Genomic DNA, 23,700 nt, shown 5'->3' on the forward strand with positions numbered 1-23,700 from the left:
TAGGTTCATTCCAAATCGATCGTATTTTTTACGGAAACGAGAGTTATCCTAATCGACCGGCCATGGTAGATTATTTTTCTCCCACATCAGATAAATTGATATTTTCGCTGGAACTCTTTTGTGCGCAGTTAAATAGAAGTTCCCTAAGGGTACTTTTTTATCTTCGCCCGTGGTCAAGGTCAGGATTTCCAGATCCACTGATCTGGGGTGAAAGAATAATAATACATGTCATGTGTTTCCCCGTCGGATAGAAAAAACGACCTGTGGGCACCTGCGTTGCTAGGTAACGAGACCAGCCTAGTTACCGGCTACGCAGCATGCCCGAGGCTCGGTTCTGTTTTGTTTTGAAGCTTTATATATTTTATTTTAAAAGTTAATCTAAATGGGAATCATTTATTGAAATATTATAATAATGTTTACATAAAGTGTATCATGAAATAAATTAAAAAAAATATTGCGTCACAGTGCATGACTCATCAAGCATGGCGGCTGCCAGGAGTGTTCAAGCACAGCTGAATTCCCCAAAAATGCCTATCCGATGTACTAGAGACATTGCTGTGAGTGATCATGTTATAAAATTAAACATATCGGAATATTTATTTGCCGAGAGAAAAAAAATCATGAAATAATATTTGTCATGGAGCTTAACAAGAGAAACTGTTCCCATCTGCTGCTGTTATGCCCTTGTATTCCAACTCAAACATGGCTTCATTTAAGAATTCAGCACAACTTCGATCATAGATAACCCTGAAACAATGTATCATATTAAATGTTTTATAATTATCAAACTAGTAAAATAAATGTACATGGGCATTATCCTATTTCCTTATTTTAAATCACCTTGCAGTTTATAATATGCTACATTTAAGCGGATAATTTGTTCGCTTGTTAAATTGATAAGCAATTTATAACTGAAAGGGGATCAGGAACCCAAGTCTAAATTTAAAGCTTTGTATGCCCTGTCTATATACAACATTATATTGTATGTATTATAGATTTGAATAACATTGTGATTCAGAAATTACATCTACAACAGAATATGAACTGACCATCAACGATGAAGGTTTCTTCCAGCTCCTCTGTCGGATCTATGTCCTCTTCCGTGATGCCTTTAGCCATCAGCTCGGCTTTTACCTTCTGTGTGTAGTGCGATAAGGGCGCCCTAAATATCGAACTTAAAAAGAGATAATAATTATTATGATAATAATAATGTCCTCATGTTATCTTTTAGCAAGTTGACATATTAAATCGATTTGATTGGTTAGTAGTTATTATTGGATAAATATTGACCAATCAATAAATAATTTGGTTGACTTTGACCTGACCAAATTCTTAACCGGTTTTATACTATGGGCTGCATGTTATTACGGACCCAAATATGCAAATGTTTTACAAATCCGTCAACATTTTGACAGAGTTATGTCACTTCATAAAATGTATCTCATTATTTCTATCAAACTACCTAGACTTCAGAGACTCGAGTATAAAATGAAATGAATCATGTTAAGCATCACATTTTGTCTATTTTTCTATAAATTCTATATCTATCTCTAAATGTTAGAGATAAATCAATATTTTGATCAAATTTAAAATAGATGGTAACATTCTCGTAAATAGTCATTATCCGCATTATTATCGTTAAATAAAATCCTAAATAGAGGATCGTACGCGAATTGTCACCCATAAACAAAAAATATTATTAGCAACAGGATATATACATGATGCATTTCATTACTGTAGACTACCCAGCAGTACTTAACTCAAACGCGCGAGATTATTCTTACCTCCATTCTTTATAATTAAACAATGAAACGCCATCCAGGATAACTTTCCCGTTCTTGCTAACAGTGAACATCCGTCCTCTCCTGAACGCCGCTTTCATCATCCTACATACCAGCAAGGCCTCACCTTCGAACACCAAACGGCCTGTAAACTTCCCGCCTTTATAGGGTTTTCCCGGGGAAGGATGGACGTGCTGCGTTGAGGGAAGATATAAATTTACTAATAAGTTATGAAAACAATATAACAACTTAGTATGAATAGAATATACATTATATTAGGCCGTTCAATTTATTGCCAACAGCATGCTTCAACTTATATACAGCATGTCTAATTAAGAGAATGAAATTCGACATTTGAACGGGAATGGTGCGGCGGGTTTCCCCTCCTGCCATGCAACACAGATTCTGTTTAAGAGAATTATACCAAATGTCAGAACGAGAAGACGGAGGTGTGTGTGGGGGGGGGGGTATGACTTCTTACGCCAAGAAATTCAGTGTCTGTGCGTGCGATTGTAACTGAACGGATTGACGGTGTAGTGCTTGTGATGAAAGACCGGCCTTCGAAGCTCGGTTGTTTTGGGCGCCGTTCTGGTGTTCCGGCGGTCATAGGTTCGAGTCCCACAACAGATAATTTTTTCTCACACGTTTACTTAATGGTGACAGCGGTTAATGACATGAGTCCTTCTGTAGGCCAAAAAAGGTTTGTCGACGTACAGGGTGTGTAGGTAAGGACCGGCCGCCCGGTAAATTCTTGGTTTGGGCGCATTGCTGGTGTTCCGGCGGTCAAGCATTCGAGCCCAACAAGTGCGGTTTTTCCTCCTAGGTTTATCCTAAAAGAAGAGGTCGTCTCCTCTTGTCATGCAACAAAGTGTTTGTGTGACGAATGTTACTAAAAATGTTGACGGCGTAGGTACGGGAAGGGTCTCCTCACTTGAAAAGCAACACTATAGCTGAGCGTGAGTTTGTGACTGAAAAGATATATGCTGCTGGTAAGGGCTGTGTCATAGCGTATGACTAAAAAGATGGTAACGAATATGTGTCATGACCTTTCAACAACCCGGATGATTGAGAGATTGAAAATAGAAAGATAGACATGAATGGCTGCTCCCTCCTGCAAGGCAAAATGGTGTTTGTTCGAAAGTTTTTTACTTATCGATGGACAGGAAGCTTGTTCCCTCATGCTATGCAACACCGTGTTTATGTGACAGATAGTAACTTAAGAGATGGACGGGGATTGTGTGGGAGAGATGCCCCAACCTGCAAAGCATCACTTTGGCTGAGTGAGAGATTGCGATGAAATTATCAATAGGGCAGGTGCGAGCCGACACAATAACTGTTTAGAACAATTGTGACAAAGAAGGGAACGTGTCAGCACCATTCACCTGACAGCATGACTGATTGAGATTGATCCTAAAATATTAGCAGGAGGTGTGTATAAATTTGTACTGTACAATTTCGATTAAAAGTCTCGTCTGTGTGCTATGTATAAAATAGAGCCACACCATAACAGTAACGTCACCAACAAACAGCTGGATTGAGATTATACATTAACACTTGCGTTAAAGCGTTCTTAGAAAATAACGCTCCTTCATTTTGTAATACCAAAACTTAATTGCGCTTATTTTGTTTTTTCCCGGCTAATTTTGCTTACGCGTTTCATGGATTATTGAAGTCACACCCAATCGTTTATTCTGGAAAAAGGGTGAAAATTATCAATATTAAAGGGGCTGTACGCCGTATGATGAAATAGGGCAAAAAAAATGTTTTACTCTTCGATTTTTTTTACATTTCGGTATTTTTTTACAATTATGATATCAAAGAGTAAAACATTTTATTAAATAATTGTTCTGAGATTCGTTACAGAACAAAACCTTTGTTGGTGCCAATCTGGTGTACAGTGCCTTTAGTTTCAGCCCAAAAGCTTTGAGTGTCAGGACGTCATTACTATTTATTTGTTAACATCTCCTTCCCGTTTCCTTTTTTTAAATTTGAGTACGAGGATTACTAAGCAATCAATATGGATTTTAGTACTTTTTGGACTCGTGTCAATAATGGCATATTTCACCCTAGATCCTTTGAAAGAATTATATTATAAAAAAAAATATGCAGTGTACTCATTTATTTGTTGTATTTGAACTAGCTGATTAAAGAAATAGTTGTGATACCAGTAGGTCAGCTAATGCTTATTTCAGAATTAGATTTCTTTTCAATGTTTCTAAATACTTTTTGAGAAATAAGTAGTCTTCATGTCATTTCAGATATTTTAAGAAATTGGTATTCTTAACATCATTTGTAAGCTTCTTTTAGATTTATTTCTGAGCATTGAATGTATGTAAATGATGTTGTTTGTTTCAAAATATTCATCTTTAAAACATATCTGTTATAGGTAGCACGTACAAGAGTCACTGGATACAACAAATTCTGTTCAAACACGTCATGTATTTAATCTGTATTGTAACAGCACGTCATGTGTAAAATCTGCATTTTAGCTTTGCATGTGTTAGGTTAGTTTTGCCGCAGGTCATGTGTAAAGTCTGAATTGCATGCGTCATTCCGTAGGTGCGTATTGCCATACGTTATATGCTAAGTCTGTATTGCTACAAGTAAGGTGTTTCGTGAACATCTGCTTGTAAATCGCTCGTAGATATAACACAACAATGAAAGCATCAATTTTCGCGATGTGTTCCTTTTCACTTTAACTACATATGTATATAACAAATTATTGTAGTAGCATTTATCTTTACCTAATACTACAGTCATTTAGTCGATTACTTCTTAACGATGAGGGTACTCAAATGGGAACGGTATTTATATTCATAACAATTGATGTATATACAGAGATAAATTAGTTCGGCCATTGAACATTATTTAACGTTTATAATTCATATGCGTGGCAATATGTTTATGAACTCAGGAAGATCAAGTCTTAATGTTTCGTCAGGATCATCATACGGTCAACACTACAAATATACATACAGTACTCGATGTTTCAAAAATAATAGTGGCTGGTAATGACTTATCACAAGGTTAAACATTTCACTTTTCTACAATTGACATCATATGTACATAAGGTAGGTTAAATGCATTGGCTCGGAGACAGCAAATAACAAAACTACTCTCACGGTTATTAGTTTACCCAAATGCATGTATGTATGATATACGTTTAAAAATCTGATGCCATGATATTTTTCGGAGACTTGTTGACAAAATATATTATTCGCCCTTTACGAAAATTACCGGTTAAACAACATGTAAGTCTAGCTGATCGCGTACTGTACCCTGGACTGCGCATTTTGTAAATGGGTTTTAAGTACTGATTGATTAACAGTGTTGAATATTTTAGTGTGATAAAAAGATACATTTGTGTTGATTCTATACATTGTAGAAACAAATACTAGCCACATCCTTATGTAGGTACACTTTTGACGTATTAACATGTGGACGTCACAAATCGTACAGGAAAATAGTGTTTTTATGTCCTTAAGTCAATAGGTGCTTTTCGTTTAAATGACAAAGTAGTTTATACCGTCCGAGATAAGTGATAAAATACGTAAATACCTCGGTTAAAATGTTAACACGGAGTACTATAAGTTATATAATGTCATCAGGTTGTAACTATGACTTGCATTACTAAGATTTGGCTTTGCCTCTTATGTTTGTTTGTTTTTTATTCTGCATCGGAGTTTGGAGGCACTCCTGGATACATTGCACTGCGATAGTGCTAGTCTTATGAAGATATTGCTTGTTTTTTACTATAATAATGCCGTTCTTAGTATTCGAGGAAATAATAGTTAAAAAAGGCATGGACATATTTTTTGTGACGAGAATTCTGTTGAAGGTTGTTTGATAGAGTAAAGATATGTACACAAAATAATTACCGTCTGAATGCCATCTTGAAATGTAAAACTCATCTTGATAGTGGGTATATCAGCTAATAATACTACGTCTTTACTGGTCTTGGCACTAACTGTTCCAGCTGGCTGTGTCCCTTGGAGAAGAAAATTACGTTAACAACTGTCCAATCCAACACTAGTTACTGATAACGGATTTGAACACACATTGTCAGTACGGGCATATTTTGTTACTAGCAAAACACAATACATCCAACAAGCTGAGTCGAACGATTGCGATTTACCAGCTCTTTGTTGTCTTTAAAGTTTAAACATTGATAGCATTATTCACGTCAAGATGAAAACGATCAGCTAACATTCTTCAAAACATTAAAACTTATGTTCAACTAATTTAAGCATGAATAATATAGCAATGTTATTATCAACATTTGATAGTATAATGCGTTGTGAATGTACTGATGATTACGTTACTGTAAGTTTAATCCGTAAGTGATGAAGGAAAACTTACATTCATAGTATCCTTTGATATGTAGAATCTTTGTCTGAGCAACTTCCATTTCCTTAAAACAGACAATATAACAATACTTGAATTGTTCATTAATGGTAAATGCAACGCCGTTAGAACAATATATACAGAGGAGAAAAATAAGGTAAAGTGAATCGATATTTACTTGACGTCTTTAAATAGACGTTAGGGCCATCGCTGTTTCGTAAGCTAATTTATGAATCAATCGTTAAAAGGCCCTGTTCGTTCTTTTTCCGATGCAAGTTCATTAAAATATTTATGGTTACCCTTTCAACTCGGGCAAGGTCTTCTTTCGTTCGTTTTAACTCATCCTCGACATTTTGCCGTGCCTAAACAGAACATTAAGCAACGTGTGCAACGTAAAACAATAGGTAAACGCATTGGGAATTATTTAATATTATCTGGAACTTGGTAATTCTTAATCCGTAGGTCAACTTTGCTTACGCGAAGCGTATATTTGTGGTAGGAACAAACTGCAATAATATAAAGCATCACTATCAAAAGATATCGCAACGTATGAATATGTGATAGCATGTATTGTACTTCCAAATATATATATATGTTAATTCTATGTATGTTATATGCTACATTTAAAGTATTCCATGTGCATTAAGACAATAAGGCATGGCCACAATATTGCTAAGACTATAAAATGTGGTTAACAACAAACTAAATTAAAGTTAACTAATCATGATTTTAGACAGTGACTTGGTCCCTAGATTACAGTTTCAACCTTTAGTAAGGTGTTTTATGTATTTTCCCTATCTTTTGCACACAGTATGTTTTAGAGGCACTCGGTTCCCGGCTTTCCAAACACTTCCAAAACTTCGGGTAAAAGTGGTTCACCATTTCTAGGATTGTGTAAATCAGCGCCTTACGGAATTTTATCATATTTAAAATTAAACAGCAATACATTTCGTGATAGGCAAACTTTTGGTACTAAAGGGGACTCGCTCATGGTTTGGCATCATTTGTCAAGTTATTTCAAAAAATGTAATCCTTCTTGAAAAGTAAACATTCTCAATTTCCGGTTTCGATTTTTCGAACGATAAAAAGGGTTTATTGTCTTTGATGGTATTGTTTTTTTAGTACTATTGGTTTCAAATCTTAGACAGATGCTTGACGCAAAAATATGATGTTGGTATGATCTTACAAGTAAATGCACATGAATTTGATTTCTATAGCTATGTTGAATCATTAAAATAGTTTTCCTAATTAGTGGTTTTGATGTATAAATTACGCGACTAAAACATTACAAACCCTAGCATCTGCTAAAAATTAAGAAATCGTTAATAGTAACTTATTACATCAATGCGAAATTGGCCCTAAATGGCAAGCGGGGTGATTTAAACTTTAAAATTGTCCATTAATCGTCTTTGCGCGGTCATGTTCCACTATAAGTGAAAAACAGTGGAACCTGTTTTGCCTGCAATTACTCCTAACTTTGTTTTGCTTACAATTACGCCTAACCCTGTTTTGCTTGCAATTACTCCCAACCCTGTTTTGATTGCAATTACTCCCAACCCTGCTTTGCTTGCAATTACTACCAACTCTGTTTTGTTAGCAATTACTACCAACCCTGTTTTGCTTGCAATTACTCCTAACCCTGTTTTGCTTGCAATTACTCCCAACCCTGTTTTGCTTACAATTACTCCCAACCCTGTTTTGCCTGTAATTACTCCCAACCTTGTTTTGCTCGCAATTACTCCCAACCCTGTTTTGCTTGCAATTACTCTGAACCCTGTTTTGCCTGCAATTACTCCCAACTCTGTTTTGCTTGCAATTGCAGCCAGCCCTGTTTTGATTGTAATTACTTCCAACCCTGTTTTGCTTGCAATTACTACCAACCATGTGTTGATTGTAATTAATACCAAACCTGTTTTGCTAGCAATACTCCCAATCCTGTTTTAATTGTAATTACTCCCAACCCTGCTTTGCTTGCAATTACTCCCAACCCTGTTTTGCTAGCAATAACTCCCAATCCTGTTTTAATTGCAATTACTCCCAACCCTGTCTGCTTGCAATTACTCCAAAGTCTGTTTTGATTGCAATTACTCAAACTCTGTTTGGCTTGCAATTACTCCCAACCCTGTTTTGTTAGCAATTACTCCCAACCCTGTTTTGTTTGCAATTACTCCCAACCCTGTTTTGCCTGCAATTACTCCCAACCCTGTTTTGCTTGCAATTACTCCCAAGTCTGTTTTGCTTGCAATTACTCAAACTCTGTTTGGCTTGCAATTACTCCCAACCCTGTTTTGCTTGCAATTACTCCCAACCCTGTTTTGCTTGCAATTACTCCCAACCCTGTTTTTCTTGCAATTACTCCAAAGTCTGTTTTGCTTGCAATTACTCAAACTCTGTTTGGCTTGCAATTACTCCCAACCCTGTTTTGCTTGCAATAACTCCCAACCCTGTTTTGCTTGCAATTACTCCCAACCATGTTTTTCCTGCAATTATTCCCATCTCTGTTTTGCTTGCAATTACTCCGAACCCTGTTTTGCTTGCAATAACTTCCAACCCTGTTTTGCCTGCAATTACTCCCAACTCTTTTTTAGTTGCAATTACTCCGAACCCTGTTTTGCTTGCAATTACTCCCAACCCTGTTTTGATTGCAAATACTCCGAACCCTGTTTTGCTTGCAATTATTACCAACCCTGTTTTGCTTGCAATTACTACCAACCCTGTTCTGCTTGCAATTACTACCAACCCTGTTTTGCTTGCAATTTATCCCAACCCTGTTTTGCCTGCAATTACTCCCACCCTGTTTTGCCTGCAATTACTCTTAACCCTGTTTTGCCTGCAATTACTCAACCCTGTTTTGATTGTTATATCTCCCGACCCTGTTTTGGCTGCAATTGGTTCCAAACCTGTTTGATTGCAATTACTCCTAACTTTAATATGCTTGCAATTACTCACAACCCTGTTTTGCTTGTAATTACACCTAACTTTAATTTGCTTGCAATTACTCCCAGCCCTATTTTCCCTGCGAATACTTAACCCTGTTTTGCTTGCAATTACTCCCAACCCTGTTTTGATTGTAATATCTCCCGACCCTGTTTTGCCTGCAATTACTTCCAACCCTGTTTAACTTGTAATTAAACCTAACTTTTATTTGCTTGCAATTACTTCCAACCCTGTTTTGCTTGTAATTACACCTAACTATAATTTGCTTGCAATTACTCCCAACCGTGTTTTGCCTGCAATTACTTAACCCTGTTTTGATTGTAATATCTCCCGACCCTTTTTTGCCTTCAATTTCTTCCAACCCAGTTTTGCTCGCAATTACTCCCTACCCTGTTTTGCTTGCAATTACTCCCAACCCTGTTTTGATTGTTATTACTCCCGACCCTGTTTTGCCTGCAATTACTGCCGACCCCGTTCTGCCTGCAACTACTCCCAACCTTGTTTTGCCTGCAATTACTCCCAACACTGTTTTGCCTGCAACTACTACCAACCCTGTTTTGATTGTAATTACTCCCGACCCTGTTTTGCCTGCAATTACTCCCGACCCTGTTCTGCCTGCAATTACTCCCAACCTTGTTTTGCCTGCAATTACTCCCAACCCTGTTCTGCCTGTAATTACTCCCAACCTTGTTTGATTGCAATAACAGATTTTCAATTTTAAAGGGCAAGGACGGTAAATACGATAGTCCGTATACTCCTTATTTATGCAATACAGGACTGACAACACATCGTTTCTGTTAAGATTAAGACCGGTTTATTAACATTTGTACAAAATGCCTCACCTTTTCTAAATTGTCCAGATCGTGTTTCACTTGTTTCACCTCGTCACAGAGTTCCGTCCTTGTCTGAAAACGCGTAAAAATGTAACAATAATTATCTATTTTATACTTAACATTAGTTCCTTTAATTGTGAAGAAAAATAATCCCACACATTTCGTCAATTACTACTATTAGTTATACAAAATGAAGCAAAGCAACTCTGACACTACATCTGTGATAGATTACATTCTCATTTATATGTTGTAACGTTACTAAGGATGTTGAGAAAACCAGTTAAAAGTGTTGTTGCACAAAGTAAAATATAACCAAAAATCATTTAGGTTCGTATAGTATTGGAATACTGCTTTCATTAACACCAATACAGCGGTCAAGAGTCTTAACTACAGTATTTGGTTTTAAATTTACGTTTAAATATTTCCAAGGATATGTTCTTTACATGGAGATCACAAATTAAATAAACAAAATTATAATTCATATATACAAAATTATATAATTTTTAGACAATAATTCGTCTAGTGTAACCAAAACTTGTATGAGTATGTTTAGCTTAAATACAGCACAAATGACATACTTTTCTGTCTATTGTTAAATAGATAACTGTTAAATGATAAAGGCACATCCAAAGAAATGGCACATGGACAGTCTATACCATATGAAATAAAACATACGTATAACACTTAGTAAGACTGTTTGCTTGTCATCGAAATATGAACAATTCTGTTAAAGACATAATTAAACCATAGCAAATAAAAAAATGTCATACTATTGTAAGCCGGGCGGTTCAAATTTCTAATTATTCAAGATTGAAACTCAAGATTTGTCAGGATTTCTATTAATTTATTCACGTTCTCTAGTCAATTACTTATTACATGAGTCAGCAATGGAACCAGTAGTCAGTTTTGTATTTTAATTGTTTAAGTATGCTAGTAGTATTTTTGTAGGTATATATGTAGTTAATTAAGGTATTAAATGTAGTTAGAATTTTATATAATGTAGAAATTACCAGCAAAGCTCTTTTTCATGGCTGGTTTAGTTAAGTGTAGGTTACTCTGATGACTGACTACAGACGAGTGACTACTGACAACTGACTCCATCGCAAAAATTCATCGCATTATATAGTGGTTGCTGATGCTGGCGTTGCTGGCAACCAATCAGAATTGGGTATTTTCACCAGCAACGCTGGCTAAGTAATGCGGCTCATATTTTGTATGAAACATAAATAATATAATATTCACTTAAAAGGGGAATATAAGGTCTTGAAGTAGAGAAATTAACATATACTCTTTAACAATACAATGCAGAATTAACTTCTTTGAAGTAAAACAGTGATGCTTATAAGATAAGTGAGCCCAGCATTACACCAGCATTCCGCAAGAACAATAGTAAAATAGTGCTCCCCAGCATTAGAGATCTGGGGTGATACCTTAAATAACACACAACATATTAATATGAAGTTAAAACAATACAATTAATCATACATAAATACAATATAACATCACATTTAAATGTTAGAAATGACTCGATTTACTGATTTGAATAATTTACTACGCTGTAACCTACAAAATGCAAATGGCGGACAAGTTTGACAAGTGCACAGCGTTGACTCAATGCTGGCACTCAAAACTACGAGTCAATCTGGTAGAGGTATGGAGAAAGCATTTGCTAGACATTTCATACAATTATTAAGGATTATAATAATGTGATGCAGCAGTGGAAATTCCATCTACTTACTTCAAACAGGTATATTGATTTATGAGTTACATAAATTTCGGACATGCATTTCGGACAAATGACAAACCATACTGTTACACTTCCCCCTCCTTAAAAGATTAAACTTCTCCTGAAGTTGTTAAAAGGGGTGCATTCAATATGAATAAGTATGAATTAATTTTTAACAACAAATAGCAATAAACAATCATACAATGCCGGTTATCATAATAACACCTTTTTATCTATTTCAGGTACACACCTTTTAAAGACTTTCAGTGCTTTGATTTTCAGAAAAAGTCCAATAAGCACCAAACAAAAGAGGAGAATTACACACATCTTAAGTATTTGTTGGCTCATTATAAATATATTATGCAAACTCTATATCATAATACAATTTAAAAATACAATGAAAACTGATTAGTATTCTAGTCCTTGAAAATAACTTACTCTTACACCTTAAATAGGTGCCAATAGTCCTTTATGTTTCCTGAGTACTTTAATAGTTTTTAAACACTGTTATTTTTACTATTTATCACGTATTAAAAGTTTTATAGTTAAAGGTTTTCTATCAGGTCAATGTGGAGCGGTGGCGACGTCGATCAAAGGGAAGAGGGTTCCACCGGGATTCGGGAAGGCGAAGAGAGACATCAGATTCCGGGAGGCGAACGGATTCGGGGAGGCGAAGAGAGACATCGGTCCAAGGGGCGAACATCAGGAAACATCTACGTTGAAGAACTCCTGAGTCGGAGGGGTACAGCAGAGAAGGCAGACATGTCGACTGGAGATGGGGGTGAAAGAGAAGTTAAGATTTTCCGCTGGAGTGCTGAAGGGAATGGGATGATGCCTAGTGCAATGTTTCTGACTGTGTCATGGTTATAATACATCATTTTCGTGGAAGTGTCCCCGGCAGGAAGGTTGGTTCCGGGAAGAACAAGATGATTGTATGTATATAAAAGCACTTGCCGGCTTATTGGGTGAATCCCGTCTTTCATTTCTATTGATGCTGCAGCAAACTCAATGGCCACTGCCTTTTCTTCAGGACTGTAGTCTTTCCAGCCTTTTGGGGGCCAATGGATGGAGGGAGTTAGCATGACACTTTCTTCTGGGACGTGACTCCATTCGCGTCTGCCGGGAGGTAGTAACGGCATGTTTCCAATTAGGAGTTGGTTTTGGGCGATTTGCGGTATTCCATCACATTGCCTGGTTGAAGATTCTTGAATTGGGTGGGCTGATGAGTTGCTGGAAGGGACGAGCGGCTCTGGGGTTATTGGCGGCATTGGAAGGGGCGTTGAGATGGGTCTGAATCCTATAGTAGACGGGACATATGCTGGTGTTGTTGGTGATGATAAAGCGGTTGATGTTGGTACTTCTACTGAGTTAGACAATACGGATGATGATGATGCAGTTGTTGTTGTTGTTGTTGTTGTTGGAAGTTTTAATGATGAAAGACGGGTAACTTCATCATCTTGTCTAAAAGGAGACCCAATGGACAGTGGGGAAGGTGTCCTCAGGTCACTAAGTGAGGGAATTGGTGAACATGGCACATTTGGGGATGGCGATCTAGACTTCTTTAGAAGAGTGCTCTCCAATATTGATGGATCAGTGGCGGGAGACTGGTTGATGGAACTTGTGGCTGTTTGAGGCGGGGATGATGTCTTGCTAGATGTAGATGACGTAGTGGAAGGGATAGTAAATGGTGGGAATTGGTCGATGGATGCGCTTGCTTGAAGATCAATTCTTTGGGCGCGGAATTCTGGTATTGTAGGGGGCAGTGGGAGTCGTTTGAACTGGTATGGATGACTCCAGACACCAGACAGATGGCAGGGGTTTATGTCCAAAAATGACCCTATATTTTCTCTCATCTCCTCTGGGTCGGAGCAGTGATGGAATTGCGCGGGAGGAGGAGAGATGAATTTCTCAAGGAGGGTTGAAGAGAGAATGGCGAGCCGTGAAATCACCTTTGGGTCGGAGCGGGATTTGTGCAGTATTCGGACTTTGTAGAGGTCATCTGTGGGCGAAAGGTAAATTCTAGCATCGTCATTGGAAAATTCTACCGAATTAAGTGTAAACTCAGGGGCTGGGCGTTTTAGGTTGGACTTGGTGGTAGCTGTAGGTTTGCTTAACTTCCAAACCTCCATCCAGTGGGTTACCCCAGGGGTGCGGCCTGTGCACTAACGTGCCATACAGTCCATCGCAAACTGGGCCTCTGGGGAGTTGAAATCTGATACAGTTTCATGGATGTTGATGAAAGGCTGCGGGCATCGTGAAAAGAAGAAGCAGTTGGATGTAGAAAGGGCTCTGGGAGGAAGTGTCACGTAGATGATGGGATGTTGGGATCTGACATGGCGATGAAGATCCTGTGTGTAACGGTAGGATTTCTCGTGTTTTGTACACCATGGACAAACAATTGACTGGTGTTCCTTAATGATATGGTGGACCAAGTCCTGTCTATTTGTGTAAATGGCTGGGCATGACAGGCACTGATGACAGGCTTTATTGCCTGCAAATAAATGTTGTATGTTATTACATGCATTAACAATATTTGATTATAACATAAATATGGTTCCACTGCTGAGTTTGGTGAATAATAACATTGCAATATTTTAGACTGCCGCACTGTGGACTACGTCACAACACAAGTGGGCTTCAACGGTACAACTTAAATGACAAATCGCGGGTGGGTGATCAATCCTCTCTCATTGCCGAGGTGGAGCGCTCCAAAACAAGTACGTGCACGCTTTTAACTCCAAAATAAAGAATTTACAGTTTAACTTAACTGCAACTATATCGCAATGGAAATATCCAGCTTTACTATATTTTAAACAAATTCTTGATTGTGCAGACTGTCTTCTGTAATTATGTATATATGGATGTATATGGGTAGGAATATTTGTGGGCAATAACTATTCCCCATGGACTTCAGTACTAGGTGAATTAACTATTTGAAACTGCTTTTCATGGTAACCAGCCATGCTGGCAAGGATGAACATTTGTATTCTGTTAGGCGGTCAATATGAATTGATTTTGCAGGGCTTGTTGCCGATCCCTTCACCAGATAAACAAGATCATCTATCTTTTTGGTAACAATGAATGGCCCTTTCCAGTTTACAGAAAGCTTAGTGCAGACACCAGGCCGACGAGAAGTGTCGTGCACCCAGACAATATCACCACTTTTGAAAGATCTCTTTCTGGCTGTAAGGTCATAGTGTCTCTTTTGATATTCTGTTGTTTTTTTCTTCAGGAACCCACGGGCTGTTTCATGGATGGCTTCCAGCTCATTGCGGAGTTCCTGCACATACTTCTGGGGTGACAAGGCATCCTGTGTGACCACACCCAATGGTGGGAGTCCAACAAAAGCCTGCAGGGGTAAGACAATTTCATGTCCAAATACCATTTTGTTTGGGCTTTGCCCTGTACTAGCATGAATGGAAGATCTGTATGCCATCATTACTTGAGGGAGAAACTCATCCCATTTTCTCTGATTTTCTGAGCAATACATGCTCAACATAGCACGTAAGGTTCTTCCGCTCAACTGAAGCGTTTGATTGAGGGTGTAATGGTGTCGAACGGGTATGATGAATTTGTAATAAATTGCACATGTCTTCAAATAGGTTAGAGACAAAATTTGTACCTCTGTCTGTTTGTATTTGTAAAAGAACACCAAATCTAGACGCAAAGTTATTCACAAATGCCTTTGCTACTGTTTCAGATTGTTGGTCTGGCAGCGGAATAGCCTCGGTCCAATGAGTGAACAGGTCTGAAATAACTAGGACAAATTGGTTCCCCTGGTCAGTTCTTGGCAACGGTCCAAAAATATCAAGGGCAACACGTTCCATAGGCTGAAGTACAGGAACAGAACCAATTGGAGACTTCTTTGGCTTTGAACGTTTCTGAGAACCACACTGGTGGCACTGTGCAAAATACTTTTCAATATCACTGGACATACTAGGCCAATAGAATGTCTGACGTATTTTTTCAAGCATTTTATCTGTGCTTAAATGTGCTGATGAGGGAATAGCATGCATATACTTTAAAAGGTCTGCTTGTCGCTGCTGTGGTACAATAATTTGTTTGTGATTCTTTTTCTCAGTGTCAAACCATGTTCGCATTAGACAGCCATCTTCTAAGACAAGGCGTTCCCACATTCGCCATATACTTTTGACAATATTTGATTTGGAAGATATGGCTTGCCAAGAGGGTCTCGTGCTTGACCGTTCAAGTGACTGAATAATAATCTGAAGTGAAGAATCAGACCGCTGTTGGGATTTGATATTGTCTAGTGACCAGCCATGGATTGAACATGTGGTATGCTTAAAGGCTGATAAAGAGTCAGTTTGGCTTCTAGTTACTACTCGAGCAAGGTCTGCTACAGCACTCATGGAGTTAGTATCGTGTGTCAACACTTCATCGTGGTCAGCATGACATACTTCTTCAGTCTCATCTTGGTTACTTTGCTGCTTAGAACACTTTGTACAAGGTGACCGTCAAAGGGCATCAGCATTACGATGCTGAAGTCCTGGCCGATGGACAACTGTGATATCATAAGTGCCCAAAGCCTCCAACCACCTAGCAACTTGACCTGTTGGATTCTTCAATGACCGAATCCAGGACACCACTGCATTGTCTGTTCGTAATAAAATTGGCTGATCATACAAATAGTGATGAAAGGACATTAAGCAACTGCAAGAAGTTCTTTACGAGTGACACAGTAACTATGTTCATGTTTGTTCATGCTTTTGCTAAAATAAGCAATCACGGTCTCTCTTCCACCATGGACTTGAGAAAGAACGGCACCAGTTGCAAAATTGCTAGCGTCTGTGTCAAGTATGAACTTGGTATCAGGAATAGGATAGCCGAAAATGGGCGCTGAAATAAGAGCTTGTTTTAACTTTGTAAACGCCCGGCAACAGTCACCAGACCAGATGAATTTGCTACTCTTTTCAGTTAACTTGTGAAGTGTTTTGGCTGTCTTTGCAAAATTTTCAACAAAGCGTCTGTGGTAGGAACATAGGCCAAGAAAGGATTTTAATTGTTTTGCGTTTGTGGGTGTTGCCCAGTTTTTGACAGCTGATATTTTCTCAGGATTTGTTGAGACACCATCTTCAGATACTATATGTCCAAGAAACTTTACTTTCTTTTGGAAGAAAATGCATTTAGAAGGTTTGCACTTTAGACACGCCTGCTGCTGAAGTCGTATAAAGATACGTTCAAGACATTCGAGGCCCTCGGTCACTGTTTTGCTTGGAACAATGATGTCGTCCATATAGAGTAAGCACTCGACCCACTGGAGACCACGGAAAACATTTTCGACCAGCCTTTCAAACGTACTAGGAGCATTTGAAAGTCCGAAACTCATAACCGTAAAATGGTACAATCCCATAGTTGTTGCAAAGGCAGTCTTTTCCTTGTCTTCAGGCTTCATGCCCACCTGCCAAAATCCAGAGTTTAGGTCCATGGAGCTAAAAAAAACTTAGCACCTGACAAAGCGTCGATGCAGTCATTGATGTTTAGCTAAGTCATATTTTTGAATGTCATTTAAGTGCTCTGAACTACGAGAGTATAGATCAGTGAGGTGTTCCGGTAGGAAAATTTCATCGGGAGAAGTGGGAGATTCAACGTCTTTAACGGCTGCAATGTGGTTGATTTCTGTGGTGTTTGCATAGAAAGATTCACATGTACCCATCTTTGGGTTTTTGAAAAGGACTTTTTCAGTGCTACCATAGTTCATCAAATTCAAATGCAAGGATTCTGAAGTAGTGTCAATTATACCACCCAAAAGACAGACTTCCTCTTTAGCCATCACTTCAATGGAAGGCTCTACGAAACCACATTGTGCAAGATATTCTCGTTGAGGAATTTTGACAGAAACATTTTTTCTGGTGTTAGGTGGAAGGCGAACAGTTTCATGTAGCTCTACCCGACATATTTGATTTGCTTTTCCTCCAGTCCACAAGGGAACTTCATTTGAACCAATCAGGAGACATGAGCGCTTATAGTTTATGCTATCCACATGTTTGCGTAAAAAGTCTTGGCCCAAAATGCCATCACTATCCATAGCGCAAACAACAAATGGAACATCAAACTTCTCATGGCCCATTCCAAGAACTAAATCAACATTGCCACTGGTGGTGATATTTTCCCCATTTACTGTTTTGAGAAATTTTGTAGTTGGTTGTAGGTGAAACAGAAATTTATGGTCAAGTTCATGAAGATATTTGTCTGAAAGAAGTGAAGTGGTTGCACCACAGTCTTTAAGGAAGTTAATGGACTTGGAGCCAACCTTGCAAGTGACATAAAAGCCGTTGTCAAGTTTATTGAAACTATGACCTGACCGAGCTGAGTGAACATAAGCATCTTGTGATTTTGTAGGTCTCTCATAGCTTGCTGACTCTTGGCCATCAGAGCCAGCGCTTACTAGTTTTCCTGGGTCTGCCTTGACCTGGAATTTACAGGAGCATTTGGTTGAACTGTAGGCAGAAGTGGCGGTGGTTGTGAACTTCTACCTCTCCCAAAAGACCTATTGTATTCACGGGGTTGCATGAAAGAAGGCAAACCACTACGGGTAACATTCTGTGGACACTCTGCCCAGAAATGTTCGGGGGATTTACAGCCAAAACATAAGCGTGGCGTTTGGGCGTTGCCCTTTGAATGGCGATGGGTCATACTATGTGATTTCTCAAGCTTGTCAAGGCGCGACATGATCTGCTTAACAGTATCATCCAACGTAGCAGAGGACTGAGGCGATGCAACATCAACAGCCCTGATGTTTGCTGGAGGCATGGAGCTAAGAACAGCCTCATACTGTTCGATAACATGAATAGCTTCAACAATAGTTCTGCATTGCTTGTCAATACACCTGCACTGCGTATCTGCTGGAATGTGTTTATACAGCTGGTTGAGGGCAAGGCGTTCCTGTGCAAACCTATCAAGATCCGAGTAAGCTAGTTGAGCCAAGTGGCGTAGGTCATATACAAAAGTGGAAATACTCTCACCACGTGTGCGACGTCGGCCCTCAAACTTGGCTAGCCAAAGGTTTTGGAGTCTACTTCCACCAAACCGGTCTGACAACCGAGAGACGAGGAGCCTATAGTCTCTTCTTTCATCTTCAGTCAAGGACATATAAAAACTTCTGGCAGTACCCTTAAGGCTGGACGCAAGGACAAGGACTTTGGTTTTTTCATCCCATCGGGACAGTTCTGCACAGTCCTCGAAGTGCGACATGTGCTGGTCGAACATACCAGACCCATCATAGGCATCTGGTTTTATGAAAGAGGTTTGGACTGGTACCCTGTAATCAAGCGTAGCGGGGCGAGAAATGTCACCATTATCATGGTTATTTGAACTGCAATGATCTGTTGATCAGGAGTTATAAAATGGGTTGTCGTTGTTTGTTCTGTTTTGTTGACTATGGGATCTAAATGGTACGGAAGGATTATGAACAACATTGATGTTTCGTGTGTCATCAGAATCGGTGTTGGACTGGTCAGCATCTACTTGGTCAATAGTGTGGAGGGATTCATTGTCATCGTCATCATGAATGGAATTGAAAGACACCTCTGGGGTCATGGTTATAAACTGTTATTTTTTCTACTTAATTTGTTATATATGTTATTTGTTGTTGATTTTTGTACATAATAAACTTGTTCGTAATATATTTTTCCTAGGACAAGCTCGTATCGCTCAGATAAAATTATCTGCACTTCTGACACCAAAATTGTAAGCCGGGCGGTTCAAATTTCTAATCATTCAAGATTGAAACTCAAGATTTGTCAGGATTTCTATTTATTTATTCACGTTCTTTATTCAATTACTTATTACATGAGTCAACAATGGAACCAGTAGTCAGTTTTGTATTTTAATTAAGTATGCTAGTAGTATTTTTGTAGGTATATATGTAGTTAATTAAGGTATTAAATGTAGTTAGAATTTTATATAATGTAGAAATTACCAGCAAAGCTCTTTTTCATGGCTGGTTTAGTTAAGTTTAGGTTACTCTGATGACTGACTACAGACGAGTGACTACTGACAACTGACTCCATCGCAAAAATTCATCGCATTATATAGTGGTTGCTGATGCTGGCGTTGCTGGCAACCAATCAGAATTGGGTATTTTCACCAGCAACGCTGGCTAGGTAATGCGGCTCATATTTTGTATGAAACATAAATAATATAATATTCACTTAAAAGGTGAATATAAGGTCTTGAAGTAGAGAAATTAACATATACTCTTTAACAATACAATGCAGCATTAACTTCTTTGAAGTAAAACAGTGATGCTTATAAGATAAGTGAGCCCAGCATTACACCAGCATTCCGCAAGAACAATAGTAAAATAGTGCTCCCCAGCATTAGAGATCTGGGGTGATACCTTAAATAACACACAACATATTAATATAAATTTAAAACAATACAATAAATCATACATAAATACAATATAACATCACATTTAAATGTTAGAAATGACTCGATTTACTGATTTGAATAATTTACTACGCTGTAACCTACAAAATGCAAATGGCGGACAAGTTTGACAAGTGCGCAGCGTTGACTCAATGCTGGCACTCAAAACTACGAGTCAATCTTGTAGAGGTATGGAGAAAGCATTTGCTAGACATTTCATACAATTATTAAGGATTATAATAATGTGATGCAGCAGTGGAAATTCCATCTACTTACTTCAAACAGGTATATTGATTTATGAGATACATAAATTTCGGACATGCATTTCGGACAAATGACAAACCATACTATTACACTATGTTTATGATATTTGTAAAGCAAGAGTATTATCAAATGTTTTCAAATCAAGCATTTTCTGTTTCGTTTTTAAATCGCATTTAGAAAGGTCAACATCATGGAAATTTGATGTTCCCAAATCAAACAATAACGAACTGAATTATATCTAAATACTTTAAAACAAATTAAAGAAATAATCAAAAATGTGCTTGTATTTTATCAAGTTTATCTGATAAGATACACCCATGAGTTCAGATTCGTACTTGAACTAATTCAATGGTACACTAAAACAAGTAAATCAATAATAATATACACGTATGTACGTAGTGCGGCAATTCATGTCTGAACACATAGAATACACATTATATTGATTAATGCAATAATCAGATACAAAAAAACAATGAATCATAACCCTTAGCATCAAGCTAGTAATGTAATTATATAAAAAATATATTTGCACAAAAAACAATTATTATATTGTTAATGATATTATTAAAGTGTGTACCAGACAAGGAGTTGGAGGACGAACTGTTTACACAAGCAAATTAGCCTACATCATTAAACTAATTATCTATACAATGAGATTGTTTCTCTAGACTTTTAACATAAAAAAGTTCACTTCTTCATGCTTATTCCTTGAGCAGCATTAAACTCTAATTCTTGAAAAGTGTGTAAAAATATATCAATTTCAAGAAAAGGGTGACATGCTTCACTAATAACCGATCTTGTTAAATACAAAGCTTTTTTGTGATGTCCAATAAATAGAAATATTTGTTTTAAATAATGTTTCATGTACAGTGTATGCGTATTTTTAATTCCCCTAGTTATGCGTATTAGGAAAGATGGTATTTTAACCAAGGCAATGGACTCATAATCGTTATTATCAAATAGGCTTTTTTAAGCAAAACGGGCTGAGCAATAACCAGAGAAGAATTGACGCGTACGCCTTAGTTTGCTATATATCTACACACAATTTAACCTACTCACCGTTTCTGCCTTATCTAATTCCTGTTTCGCTTGAATCAATGCTTCGATGAGTTCCTTACGTGTCTGGAAATGTAAAATGAATAATCACCAATTGTTTCATTTAGACAATACTACACTTAGATATCACTATATCCGTTTGGAATTCAAACAATATGCAATATATTTAGCATACCACTTAAGAAACAATGAGCCTCAAGGTTAGCAAACCTTAATCAGCGTCATATGTTTAACCAATTTTATGACATTCTGAAACAATTTAGCTGAGAACGATAATGATATATTTCTCATTATTATCAAAGATTATGTCTCTTATAAACCTGTATTTATAACAAATCGGCCCTTTGAATTGTTCCCTCATCAAACTGATCATAAAAGGCACTTCTCGTAAGTATGTTAATTCAAACCTTTGTACCTGTAGATCAACCATGAAGGTTGAATCATATTAATATATATAAATGATACATCAATAAAATGACTGAAACACAAACACATCATATCCTGCCACTCTTTGTGATGACCAGATATAGGCCTGCCGGATACACTTGATGATATCCCCGGTAGTAGCGCGCGTATGGCTTATAAATTATGTCATAGGACACAAAGTAAAACATGCTACAGGACGTTTGCGTAAATCTTGAACGTATTTGCTATATATATACATATTACTTTATTTTATATTTATTTTGCAATGTGAGCTGCACAATTGTTTTTTTAAGGATTTAAAAGGCTTCATTGAAAGTCATATAAATTGATCTGCTTGTAAATGATATAAAATGAAGAACGATTCATCCTTTATATATCATAACATCTTTCCTTGAGCGGGTTATGTCACGTGTTAAAAGATTTGATCAATTTGATACATGTTATACCGTTAAAGATGTATTACTTAATTGTTTAAACTAAAATATTTAATACCTTGATGAAAAACTAGTTCGAATGGCGTCTAACGATATCTTATGTCTAAATATATGTTATGAATTGATTCACCGAAAGAAATAAAATAATATACATGAAAATAGCAGGATTAATCCAATATATGGTTTGTACCGGGATGATTGAAGCTTAAAAGTAGAAGTAAAAGCTTGCCAATATCGGCATTCTTGCTCGGCGGATAAACGTCATAAATTCCGGCACTAACCATATATTAAACATATTTTGAACAACATTTAATAAGAACGATCATCAGCTGTTGGTACATGTTCATAAGTTTACCTTGTGGTTGTGAAGAATATATTAATTGATAAGAAAAATGGCAGTTTACAACGGATGATGGATTCTAAATAAGAAACGATAACTACGGTGCTTATTTAGCACATAGCTCTTTGTCAATGTTTGCGATACATAACTTATTCATCTCTGGGGATAGTTAATATATTTTGCCAATCTTCCTCGGGTATTAGGCGAAAAGAGGATATTTGTTTGTTTTAGTGTAAAGTCGCAATGTATATCACCGAGTGGGCACTTATAGCTACATTCAAGAGTGGCGAAGTCATGCGTGATTTTGTCCGTGTGTTGTTCACGAGGTAAAAGATATTGCGAACTTTCATTAAAATAATCATTTTTTATTATATGCTTAATATAAAATGGCAGTAAAATTTTAGTGCTTCAGAAATACGTGCCAAATTTTACGTAAACGTAACGTCATTTCGGAAATGTCTAACATTATGGCTAAATTTCAAACATTGAATAATATCAAATTGTTTTTTTCACGGTTAACTTCACTGAAAAATTCCTATAAACCACCGGAGAGCATATCATACATTACATTATTAAAACATGACGTCAGTTGGGATGGACATATTGTAAAAAAGTAGTATACGGATCTTTGTGATGACGTTCTTTTGGTTTTCTATTTTATAAAAACTACACACCTCATTGTACACTACATTATGTTTATGAAAAGATAAAAAATCAATACCGCTGTATACCTTTTGCGTTTTTTTGACACCCACTTCCAGCTGATTGTGTGGTCAATTCGTCGCTTCCAACAACCTCATCCCTAGGTACACAAACATCCCTCAGGTCTTCGGTTATACATTTTAAGACAACCTTATTTTCATTCATGCAAACGTGTTTGAAGGTATGCTTATATTGGGCTTCCTTTATTTGCCTTTTGACCTCAGAAATTTTGTCGTCAAAGTTCCGGCTAAAAAGGTAGAGGTAACCAGTGAACGATTTCTCAACAAATTCATTAATTTGGCGTTCCTCTTTATCAACCCAAAACGATTTATCTTCACAAAAGAAAGAAATGAATGAATATGAGTCTTTGTTTTCATCGATAATTTTACACACTTCCTGTCTAAAACCTTCCATTGAATCTTCCAAGATCTGTTTAAGTTCCTTTTCCAAATCGTCTATTTCCTTA

General features: G+C 37.4%; 1 protein-coding gene across 2 annotated transcripts; it reads right to left on the reverse strand.

Moving 5' to 3' along the window:
• Positions 1-452: 452 nt before the first annotated feature.
• On the reverse strand, positions 453-21,825 carry LOC128245006 (E3 ubiquitin-protein ligase DTX3L-like). Of its 2 annotated transcripts, XM_052963193.1 has the most exons (9): positions 21,748-21,825; positions 21,336-21,398; positions 9,905-9,967; positions 6,425-6,487; positions 6,141-6,192; positions 5,660-5,769; positions 1,785-1,975; positions 1,050-1,174; positions 453-747 (listed from the first exon to the last, which is right to left on the reverse strand). In XM_052963193.1, the coding sequence occupies exons 1-9, from the start codon at positions 21,760-21,762 to the stop codon at positions 713-715; spliced, it is 717 nt and encodes a 238-aa protein (XP_052819153.1). In that variant the 5' UTR covers positions 21,763-21,825; the 3' UTR covers positions 453-712. The 2 variants fall into 2 exon arrangements, with proteins under 2 accessions (XP_052819153.1, XP_052819154.1); XM_052963194.1 differs by lacking the exon at positions 6,425-6,487.
• Between the last annotated feature and the right edge of the window lie 1,875 nt (positions 21,826-23,700).

The sequence above is a fragment of the Mya arenaria genome, chromosome 8 (assembly GCF_026914265.1).
Source record: "Mya arenaria isolate MELC-2E11 chromosome 8, ASM2691426v1".
NCBI classification, from domain to species: domain Eukaryota; kingdom Metazoa; phylum Mollusca; class Bivalvia; order Myida; family Myidae; genus Mya; species Mya arenaria.